Raw genomic sequence first — 23,180 nt, 5'->3', positions numbered from 1 at the left:
TACCACCTCTCTCAAACAGCCTTCCACGTGGCGCTTTGTACTCACTTAATCCACATGAGGGAGTTGTAAAACTCAGGGTCTATTGACTCCAGGTCCTTGAGGGCTAACGGCTTGTTTAGGATGTGCTTGTAAAATGGCAGCGAGAAACCAGTGTCTATGAACTTTCCATGGAAAAGAGCCTGAGGGACAGACACAAATGCTGTTAAATTGATGTTTGATTACATTTCTTTCACGAGTTTCTATGTGGGAATTTTTCTCTGTACATTACAAAACCCTAAAACTACCCTTACAATGATCTTTGTTGCCATATTAAGGAAAAATACAGCGCATGATAAAATGACTAACCATGGCAATGAAGCGTCCTATGAACCTGAAATACTTGAGGTGGTCAGGATTGATGTAGGAGGCGGGGTTGATCTGGAGACAGTAGTTATCTTTACCGGCATATTCAAACAGGCAGTACATGGGGTTCAAGACCTCATGGGACAACAGGAAGAACCACTCCCTGGAGACGAGGAGACAACAGAAATGAGAAAAAGACAGTACCACAGTACCACGTAGCTAACAAGCTAGCTAACATATTAAAGAGGAGGGAGCATTCCATTTGGTGTAGATTTGCATAAGTGGGGTAGAATTTAAAAGAAATACTGAAATATCTGCAAATGCATCAAAGAAACCAGGAGAAAGACAGACATCAACAATAGTCTAGGTCAGAGGAATCATGTTGCAAAAAGAAAAATCATCCTCCCACAAATATTTAAAGGAGACTTCTGCTGTAGAGGTTGTTGTAAAGACAAATATTAACAATGAATTTAAAAGCAAAAACTCCAAATAGTTATTCAGAGGCCTAAGTGATGGACCAAAGCTACTATGATAAACATAAAAAATTATGAAACACTATAAAACATTTTCCTCTCTACATGTGAGCACACTTTTACAAGAATTTACGTTCAGTCATTTTCGGATTTACCTGGCGACGCCTCCGTAATCAAGGCCCTCTTCTCCAGGGAAGATGATCCATAGCCTCCTTCGCAAATCCTGAGCATTGAAGCTCATTATCTAAAGCAGAGACAATGTATTGAAAGATTGGCGATGTAATCACTGTATTACAAAACAGTATCTTAGTTCATTTTGTGAAACACTGCTGCAGCTCTCAGAACATTAAAATGAATCACCTCACCATTTTGTACTGAGTGAGTTCAACACTGCTGCCAAAATCACACGTGCATTTATCATGCCATAACTTGAGACGGCCAAATGTCTAACAATCTGTCAGTGTGAAGGAAAACACTAAAACTGTGCTTCTTCATGTCATTTCTCATTAATATCAACATACAGAAACTCAATAATAGAGTCAAGTATTCTCTACAGATGACTGAATAAATTCCTGTCTTACAAACACCAGTTTCAACTGATCCCCTTTCAACATGTTCACCTTTCTGCTATGGCTCCTATTCAAAGTGGGTACCTGTTATCTACGAGTAAGGTTAAATAGATTTAAAAAAAATTAATAAAATGAAAGTACGGTAAAAACAAACGTCAATACAACAAATTGATGGGAACTTTTTAAAAATTAAAAAGAAAGTGAAAAAACAAAAATCTATGGTGTAACTGTCCTGACAGCATCATGGAGGCTCTGTCCTTCCACCTTCTGGCCAATCATACAGAGTACTCTCACATCCTCCCCTCTGTATGAGGTGGCTGCTTTTCCTTGTTCAGGTATCGCTCTACGTATATCTCAGTTTCTCCCCGTGTGTTTGACAAGTGAGAGTTGAAGAGTTTCACCTGTAAACTATAGATCTGAGAATTACCCATAGCGTTTTTTAATAACTTGAGACTATTAAATATTGTCACAAATAATTTAATCTGCTTCTTAGTGTTACTTCCTGCACTTGCTCTGTGTTATTGTGACATGAACAAATGTAGCCGTTTTTTTTTTGTTATGTTCAAGTTGAGAAAGTCAAACTTACTTTCAAAACATCTCACAACTGCTGAATGGCACTTTTTAAAAACCAGTTAAAAAATAGTATAAGACTGATAAAAGAGGCCCAACTGTAAGTCCTTAAACTACAGATGGGAAGGTTGAAAAGTATAGTGAAGTATACCCGAAACCCTATTGTATTTGCACATTCTAAAATAAAGTCTCAATTAACTGCAGTTAAAACACTGACATACTTTTAAGACCTTTAAGTTGCATCATTCAAGAATTTTTTCAGCAGGCCCCCTATTGTTGATTTCCTTAAGGTAGTAATTATACTGATTTATAAGTGCACTAGAGAAAGAGTAATGACCAGGACAACATAACTTTAGCTAGAGGTAGAGTAAGGGAGGCACATTTTCTGAATAGCAAACAAAGCAATGGACTCAGTGTGAAAGCAGATCTTCCTGCAGTTCAGTGAACTAGGGCGGGTCACCTTACCTGCTGGAAGGAGTCCTCAAACAGGGTTTTTCTGGATACGGAGATCTTGATGTGTTGAGGCATTGACAGTTGCTGGAGAAAAGGGGAAAATGTCAGGAGCAGTTAGCTGTCAAATGTGCTTTCAGTTCTGCCATGACAACATCTGCCAGACCAGGAGTCATTCAGGATGCAGTTAACACAGTTGCTATGAAAGACACACAACATTACTGGTATAATCCCAGATTGTACATTAAGTCTCTAGGTATATTATATAGTATATGCTTTTTCTTTTATGATGATTAGTATATGATGGTTATAAAAACAAGAATGCCCACAGATTTATAACAAGCACAAGACTGTGTGATGTCTTTATAGTGATGATATAGAGATGTAATCCGTGTAAATCCAAAAAAGCGCTATAGGGGTGTACTGAGAAATCTGTTTGTAAGAAGTTAAATATTTTATAATAATGCTTTTAACAAATGTAATCTGTTGTATAATTGTTGATTAAAAAATTCACATTTTATAGAAAATTAGCTAATGTGTTAATAACAAACTGAGTTATTTTGATCTTCACTGACTGAACTTAGCTCATGATGAATTAAGGCCTATTCTTACTGCGCGTTTTTGTGTAAGCATAAAATGAAAGTTGATAATCGTGAGAGAAATGTTGTGAAATCTTTGATTGTTAATTAAAACTGGTGATCATAGATCGCTAAGCGAGACACGTCCATGGACGGCCAATTTAGAGAATCAGCAACCAAAGACAGGCTGCGGTAAAATTCTGACAGGGTTAGAAATTCAGGACCAAACTTCCTCAATGTAACTGCTGCTACGACCCACATTTATCAACCAACCAATCAGAATATGATATGAGATAATGTGGAATACACTGGAGAACAGGAGTAATACTAGTGCTCAAACACATACTTATCTCCAAATAAATTTTAAAATCTCCTCCTGTTTTGAGGTTTTTTAGTGGATAAAAGTTCAAGTTATTTGGCCAAATCTTGTTTACATGAAAAAGTCTGCGCACCCCTGGTCGAAATTTCTGTTACTGTGAATAGTTAAGTGAGTAGAAGATGAACTGATCCCCAAAAGACATTAAGTTAAAGGTGAAACATTCTTTTCAAGATTTTGAGTAAGATTAGTGTATTATTTTTGTTTTGTACAAGTTTAGAGTGAAAAAAGAAAAAGGAGCACCATACAAACGTTTGGGCATCCCAAGAGATCTGTGCTCAGATAACTTTTACCAAGGTCTCAGACTTTAATTAGCTTGTTAGGGATACGGCTTGTTCACAGCCATCATTAGGAAAGGCCAAGTGATGCAAATTTCAAAGCTTTCTAAATACTCTGACTCCTCAAACCTTGTCCCAACAATCAGCAGCCATGGGCTCCTCTAAGCAGCTGCCTAGCTCTCTGAAAAGGCAGTTAACAGGAACGGTGGAGCTCAAGTCGAGGTCTTGAAGATCAAGAAAGTTTCAGAGAAAACCGCTCGTAGGATTGCTAGAAAAGCAAATCAAAACCCTGTTTGACTGCAAAAGACCTTCAGGAAGATTTAGCAGACTCTGGAGTTGTGGTGCACTGTTCTACTTTGCAGTGACACCTTCAAAGATATGACCTTCATGGAAGAGTCATCAGAAGAAAACCCCTCCTGTGTCCTCACAACAAAATTCAGAGTCAGAAGTTTGCAGAGGAACATCTAGACAAGCCTGATGCATTTTGGAAACAAGTCCTGTGGACTGGTGAAGTTAAAATAGAACTTTTTGGCCGCAAAGGTATGTTTGAAGAAAAGGGGGTGCAGAATTTTGAGAAGAGAACACCTCTCCAAACGTTGAGCCATGTGGGTGGATCGATCAGGCTTTGGGTTAGTGTTGCAGCAAGTGGCATTACGAACATTTCACTGGTAGAGCGAAGAATGGATTCAATTAAATACCAGGAAATTCTGGAAGCAAACATCCCACCATCTGAAAAAAAGCTGAGGATGAAAAGAGTACAGCTTCTACAACAGGATACTGATCCTAAACACACCTCAAAAGCCACAATGGACCACCTCAAGAGGTGCAAGCAAGGGTTTCGCCATGGCCCTCACAGTCCCCTGACGTAAACATCATCATAAATCTCTGGATAGATCTCAAAAGAGCAGTGCATGCTAAACAGCCCAAGAATGTCACAGACCTAGAAAGCCTTTTGCAAGGAAGAATGGGCGAAAATCCCCAAAACAAGAATTTAAAGACTCTTAGCTGCTACAAAAAGCTTTCACAAGCTGTTACACTTGTCAAAAGGGATGTTACTAAGTACTGACCATGCAGGGGGCCCAAACTTTTGTTTCGGGCCCCTTCTCATTTTTTGTGTTATTTTGAAACTGTAAAAGATGGAAATAAATAAGTAATCTTGCTTAAAATATTAAAGAAATGATTCATCTTTAACTTTATGCCTTTTGGAAATAAATTAATCTTTTACTGGCTAAGCTATTCACCATAACAGAAATTTTGACAGGGGTGCCTAAAGGTTTTCATGACAGTGTATAGTTTTGCTGCCATTTCAAAACATTGTGTGCAGCGCAGAACGATGTTTTGTTTTCTATCTACATCAAAGCGGTATGATTCATCAGCCATTTATCAAACAATTTGACATGACTCAAGGTTGATACATACAGTCTGACAGATTTTATTAGTTTCATCTGGTACAGTATGACATGAAATAAACTTGCAAGATCGTTATCACAGAGTATACAGGCGCGATAATCCAAGTTGTTCAAAATCCAATTATGAGCCAAGACTGCAGACTTTTATTGTAACTGGCAATTTCTCTCCTCAGGTGGCTGTGGTTGAACGAGGGCCAATCAGTGAAATCACGTAGTACAGTTCTCCAATGGCACATAATTGCCGACCCCTTCCATTTAATATTTAACAATTGAAAATAGCGCATTCTAAATAATGGTATAAATTTAAGCAGTCTACTGATGCTTACAGGACTTCTTCTGACTGATACAGTTGGGAAAAACACATGCACTTTCTTTCAGACCAGTGACCCTGTCAATGTGCACACTGATATAAAAGTAACCCCTACCTGGCACCAGAATCTGAAGTACTGTACTTTGGCTTTGAAGTCTCGAACATAGGTGATCTGAGGTCCGTTTTCACTGTGAAGGAAAAGAAATGGACTATTAATATATATTGCAATATTTTAATATACATTAAGTGTTACTTTAACATGTTTTTTTTGTTTTTGGTCTTATGTGAAGCTGATATTCTTTGCTTATTTTGTGTGCTGTAATGTCTTTTCTGTTGCTGCTGCCATTATTCCCAACACAAATATACCTGCGGAGGCAGTTAAATTATCTTATTTTTTAAGTTTAGTTTTCCCCCAGATCTGACGTAATTCCAAAAAGTATTATAGTACACAAGTCTTTGAATATATACTGTATATACTGAATGTGTTTATTAGCGTACTTGGCCAGTATGTTACAGCTCCTGCTAGTTCATACAGTCCCATACTTATCCCCATTCACCACACCTTTTTTTTTCCGCCACTGTAACCAAACCAATGCATTACTCTCTAGCTCTCATGTTATGTTATGCTAACAGGTTCCTTTTAATGAGTCAACTGAGGTGTTACATGGGTGAGAATGTCAGACTGAAAGCATATGAGATGAGGTGATCCATTAGTCATATCATGAAAATGCATCACAAGTTCTAAAAATAGAGAGGGATTCCAGAGACAATGACTCCTATCGTTAAAAATCCACTGAAACAGAACTGCTTGGTATAATAGAGTCAGGGGGTATATATTAAATAATGTAATTTTCAAAACCAAGATAAACAAAGAAATTCTTTGGGTTGGTGAAAATTTGAAAAAGTTATGTTACATTATGACGCACTATTCTGTGGTTGGAAATACACATCACTCATACATTTCTGGCATGTAGATGTGCTGGAAAGACTAAACCAGAATGTTATTGACAGTGGCTCCAGGCAACATGTATCCAAGGTATAATAGTTACAAAGGAGCCACTAGTATATTTGTTTCACTCTTTTTTTAAGCTATCAAGCCCCGAATCCTAAAAAGGAAAATTCCACCCACAATTTATTATGTTCTTTCAACCATCCCAGCTTTTTCAGTGACAGACTGTTGTAATTAATTTGCTTCCTTTGTTACAAAGCTTAAATGCCTAAAGGCCTGGTTCTAAAGCCAGGGGAGACCAAAAACGTACAAAGCAGTATTATTAGTACAGTTAAATGTATGGTAATACACTGCCTCTTCATTTGTTGTTGAGTATCTGCACTAGTTTGCTAGCTTGTTCATGTCTGTAAATCGAAAAAACAGCAGTTGGAAGATGTGTTAGGAAGTTATTGAATTGACAAATTCCTGTTGGTTAGTAACCAGAGTCAACAAAGATCACAGATTACTTGATGCCTCTGTTAGTAACAAAATAAGACTGTTATGTGATTCTCAAAAGACTGAAGATTTTGATTAAGTGGAAAACAATATGTTAAAGGACATACAGTGAGGACTTTCCAGTGCGAGGGTCGATGTAGGTGGTGGTTCTCCTGTTGTGGTCTACGAAGTACGGAATACCATCTACTGTGAACCTCATCTCCCAGCCTTCTGGAAGTGGCTTCTCATTGAGCAACCTAAAAAAAAAAAAAAAAAAAGATATTAGACCAATATTCAGCGATGGATTATTTCAGAAGAATCTGAAAAGATGCAGCAAACAAATTAATGTCATATACAAGTATAACGCATTTAAATTTTCATCTGATTTGCTTGTGATCTGAAATGATAGCAGAGGTATACGTAAACACACACAAACTAACCCCTGTGTTCGTGGGTCCTCCCACTGTGTTGACCGGGTAGGGTGATGTACAAAATAAACTCTGCCATTGGTGTCTGTTCTTTTCTCTGAAAGATAGTACCAATTAGATGATTATTAAACCTGATGCAAATCAGTGTGGCCACTTCACAAACTTCAAACTTTTAAGTCCTTAAACTCAATACATTTCAAAAATTGGAAGTTTAGAGAGATTGTATTATTTCCCACAGGCCATCCATAGCAGCCTTAATCTATGTACTTTCCTATGTTTGTTATGTTTGTTGTATACCAAGTAAATGTGTTGGTCAAAGACGAGCACTCATACATATACCTAGAGTTTAACTATTTGATATTAAACAATACAAATGAGTCCTTTGGTAAACATCAGGAAATATCACTTTATATCAAAGGCTCTGATACGAACAGGCAGCATGCTACTGATAGCAAGCACTCCCTGAGGGCAATCAAGGTCTGGTATTTGCCAAAAGAGGACAATGAAAATGGGTAATAATCAGATCCAGCAATAAATGCTGTAAATCTGCAAAGTTGTTAGTCAAAATCCTGGAAAAGTGAGTAACTATGAAGCGTTTGGTTGTTTGTTTTTGGTGCACAGGAAGAAACGTCAGATGTAGCCTTCCTGTTAAGTAAAGCCATGCCATTTCTTATCATTTCTTATCATATACAAGATGTTTAACCATCTTGTATATGACATTATGAGTGTGTAGGATCACCGGGATGTTTATGACTTTATGATTACGAAAGCTTTTTTTTTTTCCACAACTTGTCAAGTGGACTGCCTAATCAAAAAAGGAATTCAGCTACAGCTATGAATTATACAGCTGCTGGAAGGAAACCGAAAGCTAAGTATCTTAAAGAAACAACAAACTCCTTGAGTAAGCCCTTATAAAAAAAAAAGTAATGTGGAGTATCTTAACACACATTCGTACACTTGAGTAAAATCTAAGTGCTAGTTAGCTCAATATGTGTCAGCTATGAAATGAATGGTGAATGTTTACGATTTCTCAGAAGCCTGTGTATCTAAATTGAAAAGCCTTAATGATCTTACCCCATCCGTGTGGCAGAGACCCCAGAGGATCGAACTCCTTATTTTGAGTGGCTGAGACCTGGTCTTGTAGCTAGAGAGCAGATAAGCAGAATAGTTAATATGAATAAAATATGGTTGTTTGAGAATCAGTAGTGTTATAACCTTGATCTGCCTATTAACAGTAACTGGGTTACAATGTGCACTGATACCAGTAAATGTATTGAAGTATCAGCATTAGGAAAACATTTTTTTAGATTGCAAAACTCAGTTCTCAGCAAAAACTTTTCCAAATGCCTAACCTCATAAACTCAGAGGTGACGCACTGCTGCTTCATCCCACACAGGAAAACCAACAGCACATTAGCCACAGAAGTCACCATATTCCAGTTTATTAATGCCCACATCACCACAATGGTATCACTTGACACAGAAGAAGCCTCACCCCAAATATGAACCTCTGGTTGAACTGCTGCATGGCGCCCTGCAGCTGGCTGCGCTGGTGCTGCCATTGCTCGTAGTTACGCACCGTCTCCATTGTTGGGCGCTGCCACGTGGTGGTTCGTGTGATGTGGTCAACAAAGTAGACACGTCCCATCTGGTCGACGCGACGCTCCCAGCTAAAGACAAATGAAACAAGGGAAGACAATTGGATACATGGGCTATTTAAACCAATTCATTTATTACAGTGATTTTAAATATAGACTGAGCACTGGATTTTAAAAATCTACATTTTGGTCTACATGTTGCTGAGATAGACATGATCCATTGGGTCCATTTTGCACCAGTACACCATTTTATCAGTGTATTGCCACATTTCTTGGCACGTTACGAACCACAAACTGTAGCGTGATAATATCATCCACGTGCACATTGGCACACGTTTGTCCCCGTGCAAGTGCCAGTAGAGCATAAGATACAAACTAAATGGGAATCCATTAATGGTCAAAACACCACAGGTCACCTTTATTAGTTACTGTTCAAACGCTGTGCTGTCTTTCTCCAGCATCTTGACCAGTTAAATATAATGATGATCATGTGCAGGTGTAGCTAACACACATCACTAGCTAGAGGAGTTGTGTGAGAAAATGTCCAAGTTGGTGGATACAACAACCTTGGACAGCAGCTTCTCCATGTACTGCACTGTACCAGTATCCAGTAACCACAACTTTTAAGATGGAGAGACAGTCTTATTTGATCTAATATACGACGACTAATACTACTTTATAATCCTATAAAAAAGTAATATCAAATGATAAGGACTTTTTACCCAGGGGGCAATGGTTCAGGTCGTTCCCACGTTGTTCTCTTCTCCACGTGATCGACAAAATACACCCTGCCATTCTGATCCACCCTCTGTTCCCACCTAGGTAAAACATCGACATAAGAGTGAGACACAAAAGAGAAAAAGATAGTATTGATAATGGGGTGCTTTAGTTACAAGCCCAGTAAAAATGTAAAATGCTCCAAGTGACAAACTCACAGATGTAATCAACGTACAGACACATCTGTGTTTATTTCCACAGACAAGCAAAGTAACGCGTCACCCTTTCCTATTAATAATGATACACTAGCAGTCGGAAAACATCTATCTCACCTCACATTCGTCACTTGTGCCTGCACACATAGCTGTGTTCTGTGTGTGTCTGTGTGTGTGTGTGTGTTTTCTTAAAATATTCCTGTGAATTCCAGTTAAGGTTTGATTTGAAATCTAAACCAGATCAGCCAGTAATTCCAATTCATTGTTGTCCTCACTCTAACACATCCGTGTGCTCTTACTGTGCACACACTTCCATTCACCCATATATGGCTTCAAGAATGAATGATCCCAGAGTTTGATAGATTCTACTTCTTGCTAAAAGATGAGCAAATTTCTTTGCAAGACACTGATACTCCTCTGATTGATTAATCGATTTCTTTCTTCATAAACTTTCTACTGATATGGTAAGTGCTTTGTAGCTTGTGCTCTATCTTTGTTCCATTACTTTGTATAATTTTTCTGTACAAAGCAGCAAAGCAAATAATCATCTGTTTGGCTTGGGCATTATAATATTAATACTGCTCAGCATGACACTGGGAGATCAGATAATACTTGTCACTCTTTCATGTTACTGACACAATAAACTTGCATTAGTTACAGGAACAGTGGACAGCAGCTACTCCAGCCTCTGCACTGTATCATCAACTCTTCTGCAAAGATTACAAAATGAGAGCTAACCCAAGGGGCAATGGGCCAGCATTGACAGCGGGGACCCTGGGAGTGAGCACAGGATTGATGGTTGGCTGTCTGGTTGTTGCAGCTCCAGAGCTCGAGGCCGGTGTGGAGTTCCTGTCTGAGCCTCCCGATGGACTTGAGTCTGGGGTTGATGAGGGTCCTGAGGCCGGTGTTCGTACTGGTGTGTCAGAACCCGACTGACCATCACTGCCATCAGCTGGTGCAGAGCCATTGCTTGAAGATGCTAAGGAAAGAATAAGACATCGCTGAGAGTTAATTGTAGACCCTCAGACCAGGCAAGGACAATTACAAATAAAGAAACACGAGTAAGACACACTGAAAAAACACTGCTTCATTTTTATCAAAGCAGGCTGGTTTTGCAGCTGGAGTTGGTAAAGAAACAACAGTAGACTTAATTAAAGACCGATTTTTGTCTTCACAGACGTAACACTGACTCATTTTGGCCTAATTATCTCTGCTTTTTCTCAGCGTTGCTGCATGTGAATATGGCTCATATTAAAGTAAACTGATCGTACAAACAATGTCGTTCAGAGTGAGTCAAGTGTTGGCCCAATTCCCAATTAAGCCTTAGGGTACATTTTTGACATCAGTTAGATTGTGATAGACTACACAGTTAGTGTAAAAAGAAGAGCACTGGATCTTTGTTTCCCTGCACACGCACACACGCACACACACACACACACACACACACACACACACACACACACACACACACACACACACACACACACACACACACACACACACACACACACACACACACACACACACACACACACACACACACACACACTCACACACACACACACACACACACACACACACACACACACACACACACACACACACACACACACACACACACACACACACACACACACACACACACACACACACACACACACACACACACACACACACACACACACACACACACACACACACACACACACACACACACACACACACACACACACACACACACACACACACACACACACACACACACACACACACACACACACACACACACACACACACACACACACACACACACACACACACACACACACACACACACACACACACACACACACACACACACACACACACACACACACACACACACACACACACACACACACACACACACACACACACACACACACACACACACACACACACACACACACACACACACACACACACACACACACACACACACACACACACACACACACACACACACACACACACACACACACACACACACACACACACACACACACACACACACACACACACACACACACACACACACACACACACACACACACACACACACACACACACACACACACACACACACACACACACACACACACACACACACACACACACACACACACACACACACACACACACACACACACACACACACACACACACACACACACACACACACACACACACACACACACACACACACACACACACACACACACACACACACACACACACACACACACACACACACACACACACACACACACACACACACACACACACACACACACACACACACACACACACACACACACACACACACACACACACACACACACACACACACACACACACACACACACACACACACACACACACACACACACACACACACACACACACACACACACACACACACACACACACACACACACACACACACACACACACACACACACACACACACACACACACACACACACACACACACACACACACACACACACACACACACACACACACACACACACACACACACACACACACACACACACACACACACACACACACACACACACACACACACACACACACACACACACACACACACACACACACACACACACACACACACACACACACACACACACACACACACACACACACACACACACACACACACACACACACACACACACACACACACACACACACACACACACACACACACACACACACACACACACACACACACACACACACACACACACACACACACACACACACACACACACACACACACACACACACACACACACACACACACACACACACACACACACACACACACACACACACACACACACACACACACACACACACACACACACACACACACACACACACACACACACACACACACACACACACACACACACACACACACACACACACACACACACACACACACACACACACACACACACACACACACACACACACACACACACACACACACACACACACACACACACACACACACACACACACACACACACACACACACACACACACACACACACACACACACACACACACACACACACACACACACACACACACACACACACACACACACACACACACACACACACACACACACACACACACACACACACACACACACACACACACACACACACACACACACACACACACACACACACACACACACACACACACACACACACACACACACACACACACACACACACACACACACACACACACACACACACACACACACACACACACACACACACACACACACACACACACACACACACACACACACACACACACACACACACACACACACACACACACACACACACACACACACACACACACACACACACACACACACACACACACACACACACACACACACACACACACACACACACACACACACACACACACACACACACACACACACACACACACACACACACACACACACACACACACACACACACACACACACACACACACACACACACACACACACACACACACAACACTGGCAACACTGGCAACACTGGCAACACTGGCAACACTGGCAACACTGGCGCATCTGGTAAAAGTATTCAAACAGGCCTGCGTGCTCTTGATGTAAACTCTCTTCAGCTTATGGTTCTTCTGTGACTCACTCTGATGGTCAGCCTTGGCCATGGCGAACATCTCGGGGTCAACAGTCATGCCATCCAGGCAGACAGACAGGTCTCCCACCACATCTGACTGGTCTCTGTCTGCACACAGCTGTAAGGTCTGCACCACCTCTGAGACTACATTGAGACAACATTGAGACAACAAAAATACAAGATGGTCAGAGTAAGACAATGACAACTGAAATATATTGCTTGCTATTAATGATAATGCTATTAATCAGTGACAAGATGCAATGTCCCCTCAAACTTCACCAAAGTCAAACCAGTAATAAACACTGGCAGTTCAAATAGATTAACCTAGCGAAATAAATTCAAAAGTTGACTCAGTGTAAAGAGACATAACCATTTAAATTACAACAAATGAGGAATATATATAAATAAATGAGGAAAAAGACAACTCCGGTAGATCTGCTGTGCCTGTTCAGGCAGAATGTTTGTTCTTGCTGAGATAATAAAGGGCTCATTTGTAACCAACACAAAACACGGTCAAATCTACAAGTGAGTTCAAGTACAAAGTTATGGGGATCAGTCTGTACTTTCCTGCTCTGACATGGAACATCAATCAGCTCTCAACATGTGATTTGTACCCAGAGTTTTCCATCATTAGCACTGCTGGACAGGGTCCATGCATAAAACATGACCAGGCAGGGGACTGAATTGATTCTTTATGGGAAACAAAAGAAAGATAAACAGCCCAAAAATCTACCAGGGCAAAAGGGAATGACAGAAAGCAGCAGCCCAGTTCCTAATTGTTAAATGGAGCACCCCACTGATTTATTTTTTATTCCCGAAAAGTTGGATAAACCACATCTGTTACAGCTTGGAAATACTTTCTGTGGACTTTGTGCCTGTTTTTTTTTTATAGACCTCATAGGCCTCTAACAGTTTCATTAAAATAACTTCTTTTAAATTTCCACATTTTGTCTGACTGCTGTAACATAGTTGTATCAAACATTTCTGTAAGAAATAGGTCTTTACCAAAACCTCTGGTCTACAGGAAGTGATGCATTTTACATTTCTGGCAGCTGCAACAGTAGTTTGAAAGCAATGGTAGCCACAGCTGCTGAACGGACTAAAGATCCAGCATCAGAAAAGACAAAAGATCATCGAAAGGAAGACCAAGGAAATACCCCCACACTACTCGAAAAACCAAATCATGTACTGTTTAGCCAAGATGCCATCAAAAAAAAGCCATGTTACCATTTTTCCCATTCCTTATACATGATAAAAATTATATTGGACAACATAGATTTCCCACCAAAACTCTGGGGAAAAAAAAAAACAATGTTTGGATTAGTACTGTACAGTTTCACATGGAACCCCAGCTCTGAGCCACACAAGGTTCTGATCAACCTACACCATTTCATGATGACCTTTTTATAATCTGACATGACCCCACGCCTTCGTACGCACTGCAGGCCTCTGAGATTAAACAGAGGTCGACTGGTCGTCTAGCTATGCCTTGGCCCATTCATTTTAGGTTTGTTTTAAGTGGAGAAGAGTCCGCATGGGTTTCTATTAGTCTTAACAAAAGTGCACCTCACGGCAGAGATTGTTAGTTGAAACTTGCCCGCAATCATCCAGGAGGATTTAATCATGATAAATCAGCAAATTTTGTAAAAATTGATTTTCTGTCTGTCATACACTCACTTTTCATGTCGTTAGATTTGAGCGTGTCACTGATGTCCAGCGTGGCCATGCCTAGCAACACGTCTGACTTCAGGGTCTGGTGGCTCCACACGCGAAACGATAGTTTGCTGAATGGAGTCACAATCCTGATGAAACAAACAGTTCAGTTGATATGTGCAACGCATTTGTACTTTTGAATGAAAGATGTGATGTGCAGTGATGCCTTGCTGTTGTCCACTGAGGATCGGATTTCAAAATGCCCTCCAGGGACTCACTATCAGTTCTTCGACAACAGTTATTTATTAATCACAATTTTAAACTCAGCAGCCTTTCGGTGACACCATTTCTCCTTTTCAGATAACCTGCTATTCCCTTTACAGCTCCCTTCTGACATTTGCATCTAAATTTACGAGCATTTAGTCTAAATGATATTTTGTCATCAACTGATATTAATGACACTAACAAGAATAAGTAATTCCACATGAGGGACATCCTGTGGGACATCACTGTCTTAACCAATAAATGCTGATAATTCGCGTTGTTGCTAGTTGTTTGGAGCTTGTAAGGAAAAACCTATTTAACTGGTAAAAAAATGAAAGCCACTGTGTCTGTGCGAGCAGCAAAAGTCTTTGTCTTGTTGTGAAAGCAACCCATACACAATGTAGTTCGGAAGCTATTCAGGGACGAGTGTCTGTAACCATCACTATGACAGTTGTTTAGCTAGTTCCCAGCACCCCCAGGAAAAGACATTTGTGGACACATGGGTTCAGGTCCGATTACATCCCATAGTAAACACTTGTTATATAACAACTCTACCCCCATGGGTACAAGAGAAACTTTAGGAGAGCTCTATATTAAGAAGGTCACTGTGCACAGACGACGATCCCGGACAGGCTAAAATTAACAGGCCATTTGATGTGTGAATATGTTGGACTGCAGGAAGTCGAGTAGTGGGATGGCACTGACTGCACAGTATACAGTCAGCTACGCAAGTGTTTGGACAGTGACACAATTTTCGTGATTTTGCCTCTGTACACCACCACAGTGGGTTGGAAACAAAGCCATCACTATGTGATTGAAGTGTAGACTTTCAGCTTTAATGTAAGGGGTTTCCATAAAGGATCACATTAACCGTTTAGGAATACAGCCATTTTTATACATGGTCCCTCATTTTCAGTGGCTCTAAAGTAATTGGACAATTGACTGACGATCAGACAGGTATGTAAGTATTTGGACAATGACACATATATACTTATGCATATCATTAATTGATAATGTAATATAATTAATATAATATATATGTATAGAAACAGGATTCCTGTAAATGACCCGCACTCTCTCTCACCACTGTGTGGCATTCTATGTATACGTGCAGCCCATTCCAACCACATGGAGATGTATGTACACCATTATCCTCAACTCAGAGCTACACTAGAGAAAATCCAAACCAAGACCTGGTGACTCATTCAGAAGCAAAGCTGCTGCAGAAAAAACCTCTTGACCAAGATCGTATCTAACACCAGCAATTTTATAGCAATTGTAAGGAAGTGTTTTTCATATTCTTTTGGAGGAACTCCTACAGGTCTGGACAGTTTTCTGAGCAAATTATGATGTGCATTACTAAAGTCAGGAGTAATTTGTCATGATATGCTTCTTCCTCAAAGCCAAAGTCCAAAGTACTGCACAGTTTTCATTACTCACTCAATTCAAACTCTCATTTCTATGTGCTGTGTGCTTTGGTATGTTTTCTTTAAAAGCTTATTAAACAAATTTGAAGTACGACAGCATTCTTGATGAGCAACTTTAAGCTGCTACTTCTGATAAAACTGCTACTACTATTCCATGACAAGCTTCAGTATTTCAAGTATTGCATTAATAATGGCTAATTGCCAAAGGACAGTTTTAGAAGCCTGTACCGTCTGTAATTCAACAAGTGCCCTTCCAGGATTTTAACAATAAGTGCCAAGTGATAAGTATTAGAATAAAGTCAAGAATAGAATAAATAACTTAGAATTTAAACTTTAACCCCAATGTGTACACGCATAAAGTGTGTGCTAGACTCTGGTTTGTAAGGTCATGCTTTTCCTTATCTATAATTTTTGTTTTTATAAATACTAAACATTATTACTGATGTGATCTCCTAATTACACTTTTATGTCTTTAATGTCTTTGTTCATCATCCGGGTTGTAAAAACATCAAATTTCCACTCAGTCATAGGAATTTAAAGTTGGCATCTCAGTCATAGCTCGGTTATGAAACTTAAACCGCTGAGGGTTTCTCCTTGAGGGTGGATGACAGCGCTGTCAGCTGGAAATCAGACTTAAGAGAATCAAGACTGCCGACAGAAACGAGCTGCGCCGCCCTGCCCTGCCTCGCGCAGTCCGCGTTGTGCAGCCCTCTGTTTCCATCACCCTTCTCCGCTTCCATTGCAGTCAGTTTTGCGGTTGGGTAATTTTAAGACACGACTCGGTTTGTAAAGTTTACATCCTGCCAAAGTGTTGCTCCTGCATTGCTCTGTGTACACTGAGGAGGGTAGAAAAAACAGTCTTCTCGACTGATACATCAACCCATCCACTTTTAGGGGGCAGCCTCATTAGGATGAATAGTAATTAGAGCAGTGGTTCTCAAACTTTTGCTGGCATGCCCCCCTTTAGAAGCTGAAAAAAAACTCTTGTTTGGGTATTTTCCCATGCTAATCCACATTCCCCCTGTGGTGGCTCTATGCCCCCCGCCATGGGGGCCCACCCCCCAGTTCCCCAAATACCTCCATCCACTGAATAAGGGTATGGTGTCTATCAGATCTGAATAAATTGACTCTTAGATCTTTTCGGTGAACAGTCAAACTTTAGCATTCACTCTGTGTCCTATGTGGCAAACCCCAGCATGCAGGCAGCACAACAGATTTTTGCATTGTGCAGGTCTTGTTGGAATAATCTATTTTATGAGTAGCAACAGAATAGTTAAGTTCTGACTATCATAAATGTGATCAAATGTCATTTGGGTCTGGCAATCTTGGAAAGATTTTAACTCACACAGTGAGCGGCTGCTTCCATTTGGGGCTGTGGGTGTTGTTGCATTTCTCTGTTTTCTTGGACTGGCCTTCGACTGTCACTTCAACATAAGGACTGGGACCAAACCAGTTTTTCTTGTTCTCTTTCAGTTTGGCTGATAGCACTGAAACAGGAAGAGGAGACCACGTAGCAGACAGTCGGTTAAGATGGTGCCAGAGAAAGAGAGAATGTGGTCGGTGGAAAGAAATATTAAGAACACAACAATTCAGGTACAGGGAAATACTGTGCGTAGCATACATTTTTAAATGTTATATGACAGAAAGATAACCAGGATATTAAAGCTAGGAATTACAAGCATGGTAAAATGAATTCGGCTGGTGACACAGTGAATTTACTGTACAGGATCTACCCTAAATTTCTATCATTTAGACCAAGTAATGCTAGATGGACATCACTACATGATTAAACACACAAGGCAATGAAGACAAGGCCGAGTTCAAGTTCTCAAAATCTTTTTCACATCAGTCTTTTTAACTTGTTATAGTAGGAAAAGCGCAGGCGTTACTCATAACATTAATGATGGTTCTTTTCTATTCAAGTGTCCCAGTGAGTCATGTCATTGTGACAGTACGCACAATAGAAGGACCCTGCAACTGGAGCAGCTAAATGTTATTTCGCCATCTGTCATTTTATTACTTACACCTGTGCTTTTACTAATGTGACCTGACAAAATGTCTTGGAAAAAAAATGCACAGATATAAAAGAAGTGAACCTGATATTTTTACTTGAACCTCGGTCCACTTTGATTAAGACTGAAGACTTACCAATGATTTGCAGCTGTGCCTTCATAGGGTAACCATTGGAAGTGCCCGACTTGGTGACTCCACTGGCCATGACATAGGGCTGGGATGAAGGCCTGCAGCACAGAAACAACACATCATTAGGGTGGTGACAAATCGCTTTCCCACCGCTGCACATTTGCAGCATACAGGTGAGATCATTTAGATCAAGTATATTTAGCCCAAAATGTGGAAGGCTTGCAAGGCGTAAGAGACTTACACTTCAAACTAATAAGTACAAAAAATAGTACAAAAATAGTACAACCATACCTCAGTAATTAAGGACTCTGTGTTTCTATGTTTTACCAAAACCCCTCAAGACTTTCATCCGTTTCCGCTTGAAGTATGAACAAGTTTTGTACCATAAACAGCCTTTTCCGGTCTGTATTCATAGTACAAGAAAAACAACAAATACAGTAAATGATCCAGTCTCAACCAGGCTAAATCCAGCTCACTGAGCCTCCATAATACCACATGTAGCCCTCAGCCAAGTGAAGTATTACTAACACTACATTTACAACTTTGGAAGTTAAATGCACGTACCATAAGTAGCTTTGGACAAAAAGTGTCTGCCAATTGAATATAATTTAATGTAATGTAATAATGCTCATCTTGAGTGTCTATCTTATTAGAATGAGACGTTAAGATTTATAAATTCTCTTCCCTTCCTGGAATATATCCTTATTACTAAAAAGCATTACAAGAACTGTTAACAGTTGCATTCAAAATAGCAATAAGACAAAAGACTTGCTGTATGCTCAAGACATATAAGAACATCAAGTCTAACAAGCTTGCCACTCTCAGAGTTACCTGTCAGATTGTCTTGTGGAACACACAGCAGTTGCAACAGTCTGTGAAATACTGCTGTCGTTCTGGTATCTTCAAGTCAATTTAAAAGCGATTCCAAAACACAACTTGTCCCTAGGTATCTGGTCTGTGTCTGAGGGCCACATACAGCTGACTGCAAACGGAGCCACACAGGCATCTGCACAAATGTCAATAACTGAATGCATAAAGGTTGTATCTAGGTGCTGTTCTAAACAAATAATTACTTTGTAACTTACATTTCTACACATCTGTCTATCGTTATGTAGGTATACTATATGCAGAGTTATAGGGGGGTGGAGGCTATCCCATTTTCTTATCTACTTATACCTCGGGTAGTTATTTCCTAAATTTCCAGGTTGACTCCTGGCAGCCCACTATTTTAGCCTATGAATTACTGCTACAGTGTGCTAACCAAGTAATTGTGTCAACACTGAGAAGAGCACACAATCATGGCTGCCATGCTTATTCGAAGCTCAATACTGAAGATGACACTAATGGAGAAATGTGTATGTTTGCCTCTTCTGTAATGGATTGTTCCAGGTACAATTTTAGAAACGTTATTGTAAACCCGGCATCTCTAAAAAGAAGGTTTTCAAGTACTGGCACCAAGACCTGGCTTTCAGTTTTAGATCACTGGAACATTTTCACCAACTCCACTAAGATGTAGTGGAAACATCATTTCAAGAAATAGCGTCACCTGGTTTTCGAGATAATTCTGGTCATATAATGTCTTTTTGACAGCACGACAACCATTATGAACACCCTTATGAAAATCCAATGACAACTAAGGTGCACCGACGACAAATGTGTCAATTAAAGGGAAAGAGAACGGAAACGGAAACACTGATACAGGAAATCAGTTCCTGTGATCTTTCCTAGAATCTGGTCTGATGCATCATTGAATTATGCATGTTCCTCAGTCTATGTCTCCAGTATGCACATGGCAGGGCAGGAGAAAGTGAGGAGCTCCTGGGTAAACTTTCATCTTGGCTACTGCTTTAGTCTCTGTCAATAATTCATTGCAACTGCTGACTTTGCAGGCTCATGAGCAGGCCAACTGCGTTTTGTAGACGAGGGTATTCGCTGAATATTAAACTCTAAAATGACCTTCCTTGACTTGGATTTTTTTTAATTTTTTTTTTAAAAACAGCTACATAACATCATCCACAGGCCAGTAAATTGTGTTTGGTGCATCTGTGAGGCATTTTTAAATCGAATTTTCAGCTCAAATTGCTCAATGACTTTGACTATAGAGCTCTGTATACAGTATGTTCTAAAGGGTTTTGTTCCCCCTGAACAATATTACCGAAACCTCTCGTAAGATGAGCAAAATTTCTAAACTTGTCTAAGCCATATCAAACTACAGGCTAAACTTGTATGGTCTAGATTGTTAGCCCCTTGGCCTTGTTAACTCATAGGCATACATTTTCTAAACCATGATTATGGGTTCAAGACAATGGTGCATATTTCCAAAACATACCTTCATAGTGAGCAACTTAGTATGACTGTAAGATAAAAGGGCAAACAGGTTCTTCTGTTATGATGCTTTATGGAAACAGCACTCAGGAGCCCTGTGTCCATTTGATATTAATCAGTGTTCAATGGTAGAGGAGTAACAAATTGTCAGTTTTACCTAATATCTAAAATGTGAACTCCAAAAGCTGAAATCCCCCAGGCATTCTATAGGTTGTTTTTGAAAATTCACCACAACAATGTAAATGTTATGTATTAAATAGGAAATCTAGTAAGATCAAAAACTAGGTCTCAAACGACAGTCAAACATGACTTATGTCATTCAAGCCAGGAGATCACGCCGGATATATTGTGATGGATTATTAATAGTTGCAGCATTTCCCAAAGCAGGAGGGCAAAGCAAGAAAACAGACATAAAACCGCAGCCAGCTTCCCCGTTCAGTCCCCTGATGACTAAAGAGTTCCTTCTGCCTGTGGCGAACGACAGTGTCGGACGAGGACACAAAGCAACACAATCAAACTTGCCAAGTTGCGGATGACTAATAACTGTAGCCTCCATGTTTCCCCCGGTACTTACCGATGTAAGTGCGATTATCCAAGGAGACCAAAAAAAAAAAAAAAAAAATGCAGTCCCAACAGCTGCTGGTAGGAGACACTGAAAAGCAGGAAACGTGCCTCATCATCTCAATAATGGAGTTTGACAGTTGTATGCCGGATATTCAACTATTGTGCTTACATCGGCAAAATATTTCTCGCAACTGGTTCACTCAAATCCCCCGAAGAATCTACTTATCTCCTCAGTTTGGGCTAAATGATAACTGCTTAGTGGCTAGTAAAGGATGCGCTATGTGTCGTACTGAAGAGTGGCTCCTGATATTTTCCAAAAGTCTCATATTTTGGATTGTACGAGGCACGTAAGCAACACAGAGCTACCTGATATTAATCAGCATATGCGTACTGTTCACTCCACGATACGTAGTTAAAGAAAAGCAACTTGAACGACTTCAACCACTTCCTTCTACATTCCCTTTCTGCTAAAGGTTACATAATTTAATCCGACCAGCAATAGATAAGGAGCTAAGGCTAACCGAGTTAGCCGCGCATGGAGGACCAGTATGTCCTCATTACCTGATGAACTGCACTAACGTGAAACTGTATGTGTATTTACAGTGGCGATGTGGTCCCAGGACTTGCTGAGTACGTGTTGAATGTCTGTACTGACAGCCTGCTGCCGTCCCAGCCGGGCTAACCGCTAGCCTACTAGCTCATGTCATCATCATGGCTGGCTGGATATCCCAAAGTCCAACGGCTATGAAAATACACAAATACCACCGGTGAGAGATCTAGTGACTGACAAGCACTTACCCAGATCCCAAGGGAGGCTGTAAAACCAAGCTGGTAACGCTGCAGTGAACTCCCAGCCCTCGGTCAGCAGGATGTTTAGGTTTCAGACGGGGTTTCACTTCAAGGAAGAAGAAACTTCCACCATCTTCGTAACCTCACGTCACGTGACCGAAACAAGGTGGGGCGTACGCTACTCCCCCTTCGTGCTGTGATTGGACCAGAATTGGAGCGAGATGGCCCAATGAACGGTCGGTAAACATACTGATGCATTCAAGGTACCTGCAACCTAAGGACTACCAACAATCAAAGCTAAACTCTTCATTTATGAAATCTTTCGGAGCAAAGTTATTTTATAGCATTATTTTGTTCTATGGCACATAATAGTGCGACTTTTTAAATCACGGTTGGTATTAACAACACACACACGAGAGAAAGCACTGACTAAAACCTACTGGTCTAATATTATCTATTTAGGAAAATCCCAATCCTCAAATTCATGTTCATTCATCAGTCATATACAACTTTTTATTACATAACAGTCACGACA

The 23,180-nt window shown here is 40.5% G+C and overlaps 1 protein-coding gene across 1 annotated transcript in view; it reads right to left on the bottom strand.

Annotated features, from left to right (window-relative positions):
- Positions 1-22,792, bottom strand: part of itchb (itchy E3 ubiquitin protein ligase b) — a 29,216-nt gene extending 6,424 nt beyond the window's left edge. The window contains exons 1-16 of the mRNA XM_040153943.1: positions 22,655-22,792; positions 18,974-19,065; positions 18,171-18,312; positions 15,159-15,283; positions 13,491-13,625; positions 10,474-10,714; positions 9,526-9,621; positions 8,701-8,875; positions 8,281-8,350; positions 7,219-7,303; positions 6,907-7,035; positions 5,471-5,543; positions 2,420-2,491; positions 971-1,059; positions 346-505; positions 46-179 (exon numbers count right to left, since the gene is read on the bottom strand). Of these exons, the coding sequence (XP_040009877.1) occupies positions 46-179; positions 346-505; positions 971-1,059; positions 2,420-2,491; positions 5,471-5,543; positions 6,907-7,035; positions 7,219-7,303; positions 8,281-8,350; positions 8,701-8,875; positions 9,526-9,621; positions 10,474-10,714; positions 13,491-13,625; positions 15,159-15,283; positions 18,171-18,312; positions 18,974-19,043 (1,796 nt within the window). The 5' untranslated portion in view covers positions 19,044-19,065; positions 22,655-22,792. The remainder of the gene's footprint in view (positions 1-45; positions 180-345; positions 506-970; positions 1,060-2,419; positions 2,492-5,470; positions 5,544-6,906; positions 7,036-7,218; positions 7,304-8,280; positions 8,351-8,700; positions 8,876-9,525; positions 9,622-10,473; positions 10,715-13,490; positions 13,626-15,158; positions 15,284-18,170; positions 18,313-18,973; positions 19,066-22,654) is intronic.
- Positions 22,793-23,180: the final 388 nt, after the last annotated feature.

Source organism: Xiphias gladius, chromosome 18 (assembly GCF_016859285.1).
Source record: "Xiphias gladius isolate SHS-SW01 ecotype Sanya breed wild chromosome 18, ASM1685928v1, whole genome shotgun sequence".
NCBI classification, from domain to species: Eukaryota; Metazoa; Chordata; class Actinopteri; order Istiophoriformes; family Xiphiidae; genus Xiphias; species Xiphias gladius.
Note: the sequence above shows the minus strand (reverse complement) of the source record. Positions and strands in the feature narration are given on the sequence as shown.